An 11,245-nucleotide genomic window follows, 5' to 3' on the forward strand; every position below is an offset into this window, starting at 1 on the left:
CTTTCTTTTGATTTGCAACTTTAGGGTCTCTGTATGTCTGAGGAATTCCAGGTTTTGTTCACATACTTGGAATGCAAAGGTATGAGCCTGAAGTTTGAAGCCTGGTCTGACAGCTCCAGACCTGAGTGTGCCTGTGACCACCTGAACACCCATCCTGTGTTTTCATCATTTAATTATCTTTCAACATTGTAACAGGTTTTATAAAAGAGAAAGTTTAAGAAGGAACAGGAAGCAGGATGAGGGCAGCCTAGGGCCAGGAGCAGAGGGTGGACTGACTGGACCCGAGGGAGGACAGCATAGCGGAACATTCCAGGTGACAGGATGATGCTGACCATGGTGGTGAATACACAGGACTGCACTCTGCTACACTGCACGTGGCGGGCACGTGTGGCTACTTGCCAACTCTACCTCACTATCTCATGCTCAACAAGAAAACATATTTCAAATCAGATCGAATGCAGTATAAAAACCTATTGAAAGATTTTTTTTTTCCCGGGTGAGGATTAACCTCAGGGCCCAGGAGCCCAGGCACATGTTCTACCACTGAGCCACATTTCCAACCCCCATGAAGTATTTTTAAAGTCATTGTAGAATTATATATTTACAAACTTAATTACTATTATTAGGGGGTCACTGCATGACCCTAATCCCAGAAACTAAAGAAAAAGACTGGAAACAATTAAATGAACAAACAGATATAAACAAAAACACGGGCACACAGAAATGCCCGGCATTAGCTGTCACTGCAGGTCTGCCACTTGAAACACAAACAGTCCCATACTGCAAAAAAATTAATTTCCAAAAAAGCCCAACCACAAGCTGGGAAAACATGTCTGCCAAGAAATTAAAAGGAGCCAATTTAATATGCAAATCGGTAAAAAAAAAATGGTGACTCAAAGAGAGAAAGGCTACAAATAGGTTTATGAGAAAATACCGATCCTTCCTCAGAAATACGAAGTCAAAAATGGCAAGTTTCAATTATGACATGTTTACACGTGATAATCTCCACAACTGAGGAACAGAAATGATCCTGTGTTGGGGACAGAAGAACAGCGGGGAGACCCCTGCAGAAGAGCCTAGCCAGACTTTCTCGGCATTCAGAGTCACGCCCCCAACTCCCTGACACCACGGCTAAGAAGGTGCTTCCTACATGCTGTGTCATATGCAGATACACCTACATGGCTGTTCACCACAGCACTCTGCACAGCACTCAAAGGCAAGGGAGGGCTGGTGAAAAACCAAGGCCTATCCAGAGCTGGGCTGACGGCTCAGCAAGTAAAGGGTCGCCTTGCAGGCATGCGGACATGAGTTCAATCCCAGCACCCAGGCAAGTACTGCTGGGCATGCGATCTCAGTGCTGGGGGGCACAGGGGTCCCTGGAGCTTGCTAGTCAGCCTCACCCTGCTGTATGTGATGAGCTCCACACTAGCATCAGACGCTGCCTTTTTTCACACAGAAAAGGCAGATGGAGGCCGAGGAACAGCACCCGAGGCTGACCTCAAGTGCACCAGCATGCACACATGTGTGTGCATACAACGTGAGTGGGTGCACATGTACACACACACACACACACACACACACACACACACACATACACACACACCAAAAACCAAATCTAAAAACCCCAAACTAAGGCACATTCATCCATGTGACAAACGCAGTGGCTAAGGAACCTCAGGACTGTATGTCACGTGGGAAGACAGGACAAATTAACTGAAGTAAAGACAGGACATAAAACAATGCAAGAGGATTATATCTGAGCAAATACGATTTCTAAATATTATAAAAAAATTTTTTTGTCTTTTTGAGACAGGGTCTCCCTGTAGCCCCAGCTGTCCTGGAACTCACTATGTAGACCAGGCTGGCCTTGAACTCACAGAGATCCACCTGCCTCTGCCTCCCAAGTGTTGGGATTAAAGGCGTGCGCCACCACGCCCAGATTTTATTATAAAATATTTTTAACATAAAATTTCTCTAGAAACATATAACAAAGTGTCAAATCAAGGTAGTTTCTAAGGATGAGACTGGGAGGGAAAGCCCGACAGGCCGAGGGCCACCCTACAACGCAGAGTCACTGTGTGAGGGTTTCTCTCAGTGGCTGGAGAGACCACTCAAATCCTGGGACTCAAGTTTGGTTCCCATCACCCAGGTTGGGCAGCTCACGGTACCCTAACCCCAGTTCCAGAGGATCTGGCACCCTCTTCTGGCCTCCACGGGTACCTGTACACACTCAGCATACACACACAGACACACTCAAAGAAAAGTTAAGAAAAATAGTGTCTTTCCATCTGGAAGTGCAGTTCTCCCATAACCAGGGGAACTCCCTCTGGCCAGAGGAACCCTCTCTAACAAGGGGAAGCCCCTTGGCCAGGGGAACCACTCACCTAGACTCATGCCTCTACTAGAGAAAGTCTAAGTGCTGAATTGTCTGACTTTCCTTCCTGTGACCTGCAGCCCAGGACAGTTCTCTCCCCACTCTTCTCCCGCCTTGACACCCCCCCCACCCCGCCCCCAACTCCCTACCGCAGCTCAGTCTTCTCGGATTCGATCTGGAGGATGGCCATGGTTCTCTCATAGTTCTTTTCCGGGCAGTCATAGAAAGTACGAGCAATCCATCTCGATATTGGGTGCTGAGAAGTGATACAGTTGGTTACTCCGAGCAGCTCGTTACCTCTCTGGTTGGCGACTGTCTAAAATGACTGGGACACCCACTCGGTGCCAACTACTTTCATTTATTTTAACTCACTGACCCATGCGGCAGACAAGTCTCCGCTCCCACTTAGAGATAAGCAGTTACGAGGCAGCGTCTGCACGCGGCCAGGTCAGTGGTGGCCGGAAGCCGCGCACGTCCTACCCACCAGGCTGGGGAAGCTCACTGAGGGCCCCTCTACCAGACAGCACTGTACATAGTGAAGCACTCCTCTCTAACCCTTCCTCCTTCAGCTAAGAACGTGGAGCTGCGCCCTACCCGAGGTCACCTCTGTCACCTGAGGTCACCCCGCTGGGGTACCTGTAAACTCAGCAGCACACTGATGCTGGGTTGGGTGGCAGGGACCCTGTGGTGTGACGGCCCACAGCCTGAGTCACATGGGCTGGTTCAAACTTGTCCTGGCCTGTCTCCACCCTGTTAAACTGAGTTTCCTTGTCTCCACAGCAGGACATTAACAGCACATCTTACACGGGGTAAGGCCGTACTCTCAAAAACGTTCAGCATGGTGCTTGGGACAGAGCAGCCTCAGTAAATGATGGGCGTTGGTATCACAACTTCTGACAGCACTAACTCGGGAGAATTCTATTACTTTGCTAGGCCGAGAACTTACTACAGAATCATTCTTTTAAAAAACCGTAAAGTGGGCTGGACGTGGTGGCGCACGCCTTTAATCCCAGCACTTGGGAGGCAGAGACAAGCAGATCTCTGAGAGATGGAGGCCAGCCTGGTCTACACAGTGAGTTCCAGACGAACTGGGGCTACAGGGAGATGCAGTCTCAAAAAACTAAAAATAAATAAAACAAAAATTAATAAAGAAGGAAATAAAAGTATTAAAAGTATCAAGAGTAGTTGCTTATAAAAACTTTTAGAATATATCACATACTTGACGTGAAAAACTGGATATAAAAACTACGGCTATCCCAGTTAAGACACCACTACATCAAAGGCCCCCAACGACACAGTGTTGCTGAGCTGCACCAACCTTGTAATATTCCCAGTGTTCTGGGGTGTAGCCTTCCGGGATTTCTGCCAGCTCAGCTTCACCTAGTGAGAGAGGGCAGCGGCCAATCAGCATGGACAGCCTGGGCCCCCACTTCACCAGAAAGTAGGAAACTTCAAGGGGCCACATTGGCAGCACCTAACTTGCTGAGTTCGAGGGGAAGATCAGTTCACATGAGGGTGTGTCTACCCATCTTATAAGTGAGACATCATCTACTACATCTCCTGACTTCCTGTTTAGTTTTTAAAAAAGCAACGGAGTAAGAGACATTTCTTTCTTTTCCTCCTCCCTAAACCTACCAGACTAAGTATTCTAAGGTTCAAGAAAATTCAGCACTTTAAGATGCTGTTCAGGACTTCCTGAGAAAATTTGACGCTTACACACTTCAGGACAAGATCTAAAACCTGTCCTCTCTCTGTCTCTCTCTTTTCCCTGTTCGTCTATTTTTCTGGCTTGAAAATGTCAAAGCTTGTTTGGGAAAGGGGAGAAGAGGCTTCCGGAAGCCACCTGCCCTGTGGACATGTTCCCACAAGCTTATGTGCTACCTCCAAGGCTCTGGAGCCTCTGGGAGGTGGGACTGGGCGGGGGAAGCAGGTGAGCAGCGGTGGGCCCACCCCAGGTCCAGCAGGCTTCCTGTGCCCCCAAGGCACACCCCACTGCTGCTGCCAGACAAGCACCCTGCATGTTGTGGAGGACCAAATCTGTCTGAAACCCACATAAGGGCCCTCCCTCCTCTTCAGTCTGTGAGGAGTTTCGCCACAATGATACAAAATTAACTAAAAATTAAGTGTATTTATTTATACAACTTACCCACTTGGTGGAGGAGGCTGCATGGGGAGGACTTACCAATAAAGATGTTAATCAGTGTGATGGCAATGGCTACTGGGATCCCAGTCAGCAAGATGTAGAATTTCTGTTGAGACAAAGAGACAGCTGTCCGTCCTGCCTGTTTCTCCTGAATGACTCTGGGTCTCTGCGTTCTCGCTGAACAAACATGCCAGTTCAGGAATAAGCATCAAATCACTGATTCCTGTGGCTTTCTAGGATTTAGCTTTTAGATGCTTATATTTAGCATCAAGAGAGAAATTTAAGAGAAGGCACTACTTGTAGGTGTGACACAACAGACAGCAGGTGACCGTCGGCGTTTCGGCTGACGCAAGGCAGTGAAGGAGGGCTCTACACCAACAGCGAGTGTGAAAACAGACCGACTTTAGCCACATCACGCCCTGAGTGGGTCACAGCAAGGGAGAGAGTTGACCAGGTGTGAGGGCACACCTGTGACTCCACACCTGTGACCCCGGATCTCAGGAGGGTCAGGAGTTCAAGATCAGCTTTGGCTACACAGCCATTGTAAGGCCAGCCTGGGATACAAGTGATCCTGTCTCAAAAAAAACTGAGTCCAAGGGAGGGGCTGGATAGGCACTGAGCACAGCAGGAGGGCGGAGGGAGGGGGAAGGGGCAGGCAGGAAGCATCTCAGTGAGCAGGCCGGCCTTGGGGGGGCCTCCATTTCTAAGCTTCTATCTGGCATTTTTACTGTTTTTACTCTTGAGACACATCAAGGAAACAACATTGTTACCCTGTTCCTAAAATAATACACTACACGACAGGTCAGCACCACCCTGAAGTCAATATCCCCAAATAAGAATTTTTTTTTTTTTTTTCTGGTCTTTTTGAAACAGGGTCTCCCTGTAGCCCCAGCTGGCCTGGAACTCACTATGTAGACCAGGGTGGCCTTGAACTCACAGAGATCCACCTGCCTCTGCCTCCCAAGTGCTGGGACTACAGGTGTGTGCCACCATGCCCGGCTTAACAATTTTTTTAAAAAACACATCTCCCAAATAGAGCTGCTTCACTGAAATAAATCTTTCTCAATGAGTTTAGTAGTTTAGTAACACAAATAACCAGCCTCATGTAATTCAGCCTTTACATTTTGTAAACTTGTAGAGTTTCGGGGGTTTTCATTATTATTTTTATTTTATGTGTGTGAGTGTATTGCCTGCATGTAGGTAGGTAGGTGCCCCCGTATCATGCAATACCTAAGAAGGTCAGAAGAGGATGTCAGATTCCCGTAACTGGAGTTATGGAAGGGTGTGGGTGCCGGGAAACAAACCTGGGTCCTCTGCAAGAGTAGCCAGTGCTCTTGACGGCTAAACCAGCTCTCCAGCCCCAACTTTATAGAGTTTTACGATTATGTTCGGAGCACTGGGAATGGCCGTGGGGAGGACCTGACACAGCCACTCCACTGGCCAAACCCACCAGGCAGATGTTTCCACACTCAGCAGGAACACACACGGACTTCAAACCCTGTCACCAAGGGAAGGAACAGCTGACCGTGACCGCACACGTCCTAGGGTAAAGCAGTGCAGGTCCTGCTGAAGAAACAGTTCTACCGTAAAAAGCTCAGTAGCCAATGAGACCCGACTACATAACTGCAGAATCTTATGAGGAAAGGGTCACAGCTGTTAACAGAAAAGGCGTCTCCTAAAGCTATTAGAATGTTTTAAATTTATTTTTATATGTATGTGTGTTTTGCTGGCATGGCAGTGCACCTGTACATGCACATGAAGGCCAGAAGGAGGTGTCAGATCCCCTGGAACTGGAGTCACAGACAGTTGCTGGCCACATGTGGGTGCTGGGATCTGAACCCCGGTGCTTTGCAAGAGCAGCCAGGGCTCTTAACCATTGAGCCATCTCTCTGGCCCTCTAAACACGCATTTTGCTACATGTATGCAAAGATTTTAGTTCAACATTTTCCAACTCACCAATAACTTTAAAAAACGAGTGTCATAGTATGAACTTGGCTTGATGACAAACAGTCGCTTCCCGTGGTTCCCACTGTGCCGAACAGGCGCTGAAGAGAGAAATGATCTGTTAACAGAGGCTCATGCAAACTGCTCTAGAAGACTGCAGGGTGACGTGTGCAGACTGCAGGGTGATGTGTGCAGACTGCAGGGTGACGTGTGCAGACTGCAGGATGATGTGACGTGTGCAGATGCTGCCAGAGAAACGAGCTTTTAAAAGGTTTTCTCTTATTTGAGCACAAGGTCCGGGAAAGCAGGACATGGTCAAAGACTGATAACTGCTCTCAAGCAGCGTGATTCCTTTGACAGCAGCACAGGGGTTGAAGCCCAGGGCCCCAGGACCCCAGGCTGCTAAGTGCTCCATGGCCAAACAGCTCTCCTCAGCTCACTGTAGAAACAGCTAGCCATCTTTTCCATGTGCCTCTGGCAGGAGGCAGATGCTCCTGATAAGCTGCTCACTTTTGCTTCCTCTAAAACAGACTTGCTAAAGCTGCAAAACAAACACCTCCTCACACAGGCCGTGTGAGGTATGAAGCTGTGCAAAGCAGAGACAGGACCAGCAGTATCCACTCCAACCTCCAGCATCTTATTTGATCCCAAACCATGTGTCATCCTGTGTGCGTGCACATGTTCACACGTGTGCTGGGACTGAACTTGGGGCCTCACGCATGCTAGCCCAGCACTCTACCACTGAGCTGTACCCCCAGTCCTTTCCACTCTATCCTGACAAAATCCAATTATGTCATTTCTGATTAAGAGACTCCCCTCCTGGAGTCTTCCCCCAGCAGAACTTGTTCAACCCTGCTGGAGAGAAGTGGAGGCAGCGTCCCTCCTGGACCCCCTTTCTCCACTCCTCTCCCCTCTCCTTCCCTGGGGCTTGGCAAGGATCACCAGCAGCCCACTAAGCCCAGTGCTGCTACTCAGGAACAAGACGACTGTGCTTCTCCTCTGAGTCACCTTGAGAAGAACAACGTCCCACTAAAGGCATAGTCCCAACAGACAGCAGAAAGGGGGGTCCTTTGCTCAGATTAACGTCTAGAACGATCCTCTGTCCTAATGTCTCTCCTGCAGGAGGCCAACACTGCTCTCTCAGAATGAACATGTCACACACAGGGATGGATAGTCGCCCCTCAGTGTCTGGATCCAGGAGGAACTGTTCCAGGTCCCACAGAAAGCAAAACTTACAGAGGATCAAATTCCCCAAATGAAATGACACCCGCACATAACTGCACCTGCTGTCCATACAGTCCAATGTCCAGTTTATAATGCTGATTACAGAGAATGACATGTAAATCATTGTGACACTCTTCATAAGGGAAGAATAACAAGAAAAACTGCACAAGAGAAGTCTATTTTTCCAAATATTTTCAAATCACAGTTGGCTGGATCTGAGGGTGGAGACACATGCTTACACAGGGCCACGGCTGGCTGGACCTAAGGACTGGGATCGTGGTTACACAGGGCCACGGCTGGACCTGAGGACTGGGATCGTGGTTACACAGGGCCACGGCTGGACCTGAGGACTGGGATCGTGGTTACACAGGGCCACAGCTGGACCTGAGGACTGGGATCGTGGTTACACAGGGCCACGGCTGGACCTGAGGACTGGGATCGTGGTTACACAGGGCCACGGCTGGCTGGACCAGAGGACTGGGATCGTGGTTACACAGGGCCACGGCTGGCTGGACCTGAGGACTGGGATCGCGGTTACACAGGGCCACGGCTGGCTGGACCAGAGGACTGGGATCGTGGTTACACAGGGCCACGGCTGGCTGGACCTGAGGACTGGGATCGTGGTTACACAGGGCCATGGCTGGCTAGACCTGAGGACTTGGATTGTGGTTACACAGGGCCATGGTTGGCTGGATCTGATGGTGCAGGCGCATGGAGACACAGGGCCAACTCTACCTGCTGTTGTTGATGACACTTTAATAACCAATGTCTTGCAAGCAAGCAATGTTATACTTTTGGTATCACGGGCAGGAGCTTGCACTGAATTAGGCAGTGTATGAAGCAGGTGTGGACTAGGAATAATCATACTTCTGACGCTACTAAAGCAACAGGATTAAGAGACCCTGGCATGCGGTGTGGACTCAGCAACCCTTTTACAAGCTACCATCATGGAAGAAAGTCAGCTGGGTGATACTACAAACCACCCTCCAATTCAGTAAAGACTTACATGCCTACAGTGCTGGGCCTATAGCTGAAGAGGGGTGCAGACCCTGAGGGGAGAGACAGTAGACGAGGGGTCAGAAAGCCATGAAGGCCTGAGGGGAAGACAGCACGCAGCAGTACAGGAAGGCCCAGAGGAAAGAGCCTGTGGAGATGGGAGGAGGAGGAAGCGGGAGGTGTCTGTGATGGGCAATCAGCTTACCCTCCCTATATAATGTAACTACCAAGGGACCTCTCAGACCCCATCCAAACAGCCTAAGTGGTGGAGATGGTGTTCCTAACTTGCTGAGCCTTGGAGACATAATGCTACTTTTAGAAAAGTGGCAGTTAGCCACCATGGAACACAGTCCTAGGAAAGTCTTCCCACACTTAACAAATGCCTGGTCTGTAAGGTGTAAGCACAACATAGCAAATAGCAAGCCCTTCCTGGACTGGGCTCTGGCTGCCCAAGCACTGGAAGACAACTCAGCCTCAGTGAGGCAGACTAGAATCACCCAGGACGGGAGGAGACTCAGCTGACAGGGCGTGTGCCTGGGATGTGGCTGGGTGGCAGACTGCTGGTCCAGCATGCAGGAAGCCCTGGGCTCCACCCGCAACATCGAATAAAACAGGTACTCCCCGCACTCGGGAGGTAGAGCCAGGAGGATCAGAAGTTCAAAGTCATCCTAGGCTACACAGGGTTCAAAGGTAGCCTAGGCCACATGAGACCCTGTCTCAAACAAAATAAAACACCCAAACATGAAGATTCTGCTTGTTCCCAGCCTCCTGACCACCCACACAGTTTGCCCATTCTAGAGCACTTTTTCTGAGAGTCTCCCTGTGTAGGGCAGACCAACCTGGGACCCTTGAGCTCCTGACCCTCAAGGACACATTTTTTCCCAGAGACTTAAGCAACCAGGATGGTGAATGACCTGGAAACTGACCAGGAAAAAGTGAAAGAAAGAAGCCTGAGGGGGAGTGCATGTCTTCACACAGGTAACAGGTGCTGGGGAAAGAGGTCTCTACAGTTTCCACCCAAGGGAAGAGCCACAGTCAACACAGAAGGAACAGTTCTCTGCTCCATACAAGTTTCTAGAAGCTGGGGGGCTGAAAAGGAAGCTGGGCTGCTTCATCACCCCTCCTTAGTTAGCCAAGCATCAGCGAGGTCTGCTGAGAACTGGTGTACACAGGCGATCTTAGAAGAGAGGTGATAGATCCTTCCTTCCCAGCTCATCTGTGGCTTCCTTCAAATTCCAAGTGATCTTTCCCGCCTTCCGGTCTCTGTGCTCACTTCCCCTCAGCCTGGATCATTTCCCCATGGTCTTTTGAGTGTCTACCTCACGGGTCTCACCCTTCAGGGCTAAGATCAAACATCCCCACATGTTCTCTGATTCCCTAACCCAGAGTTGGCCTCCCACTTTTCCTTTATATAACCTGGGATCTCCTTTAAGCAAGGAGCACTAACCCCGATTATTCTGTTAAAGTTCATGAGGTCAGGGGACCATCTATTCAACCAGTCTCTCCAGGACCCTTCAGGGTCCGACAGGTGATCTGTAAACACTGAGCAACTGTACAGATCTGTTAGGACTGTACTAACAGAACAGACACAGTCTGGGCTGAATTCATCACTGCAGATTCATTAACAGTACTGTCTTCTTTAGAAGACAGCACATTTCCCAGGACTCCTAGAACTTGAGCTCCACTGGCACAGGAACCACTATGCTAACTGGAGCTGTCCAACACGCATCCATTTACATCCTCACTGCAACAGAACGTCACCTGCTGCAGGGGGCCGCCTATCCAGACTGCCCTGAGCCCAGTGACCAGAGCACAGTGACATGAGCCCAGTGACCTGGCCACAGTCTGGAGCTGAGGCAGGAGGATGGCAAGTTCAGGGCCACCTGGTCATCCAGACCAGGCTCTGTGTGACATGGACCACAGTGTCCTTGGAGACGACCCCGTGTCAGTGACGTGGACCATGGTGTCCTTGGAGACGACCCCGTGTCAGTGACGTGGACCATGGTGTCCTTGGAGACGACCCCGTGTCAGTGACGTGGACCATGGTGTCCTTGGAGACGACCCCGTGTCAGTGACGTGACCATGGTGTCCTTGGAGGCGACCCCGTGTCTGTGACATGGAGACCGGCGGCTCTAGGCCTGGCCGCCCCTGAGCCCACGGAGCAGGCGAGTTCCCACGGCCATCAGCGGCCCCCGCCCCCCGCGTGCTCCCTCCTCCGCTCCTAGCGCTTTTCCTCCCCCTTCCCCCTCCCCCGTCCGCCCGCCCCAAGGTCACCCCGGAGCGGCTTCCCGCCCCGCCCGGGCACCCACCGACAGTCTTCGGAGAGCTCCGGGTGAGAAAATCTCCGACTCCGAGTCGAGCGCCGGCGCGGCGGCCACACAGCGCGGTCAGCGCAGAGATAGAAGCCCGCTGCAGCAGGCTCATGGCCGCCATGGCGACTGCGGGCACGGGAGGAAGCGAGCGACGGGAGCCGGGAAGGCCAACCTACCAGCGAGACCGAACGGGGAAGGCGGCCATGTTGAGTGAGGGCAGGGGCCTGTTCCTGTTCTCCTCATCCATCGCGC

The 11,245-nt window shown here is 50.7% G+C and overlaps 1 protein-coding gene across 2 annotated transcripts in view; it reads right to left on the reverse strand.

The window, feature by feature from the left end:
* Ndufb5 (NADH:ubiquinone oxidoreductase subunit B5) overlaps positions 1-11,184 on the reverse strand; it is a 13,548-nt gene extending 2,364 nt beyond the window's left edge. The window contains exons 1-5 of one of the 2 annotated variants that reach the window (XM_008838658.3): positions 10,991-11,184; positions 6,474-6,562; positions 4,557-4,623; positions 3,693-3,754; positions 2,524-2,630 (exon numbers count right to left, since the gene is read on the reverse strand). In XM_008838658.3, the coding sequence (XP_008836880.1) occupies positions 2,524-2,630; positions 3,693-3,754; positions 4,557-4,623; positions 6,474-6,562; positions 10,991-11,114 (449 nt within the window). In that variant the 5' untranslated portion in view covers positions 11,115-11,184. The remainder of the gene's footprint in view (positions 1-2,523; positions 2,631-3,692; positions 3,755-4,556; positions 4,624-6,473; positions 6,563-10,990) is intronic. The other variant, XM_029566203.1, reaches the window with a different exon arrangement.
* Between the last annotated feature and the right edge of the window lie 61 nt (positions 11,185-11,245).

Source organism: Nannospalax galili, unplaced genomic scaffold, assembly GCF_000622305.1.
Source record: "Nannospalax galili isolate Female #2095 unplaced genomic scaffold, S.galili_v1.0 scaffold179, whole genome shotgun sequence".
NCBI lineage: Eukaryota > Metazoa > Chordata > Mammalia > Rodentia > Spalacidae > Nannospalax > Nannospalax galili.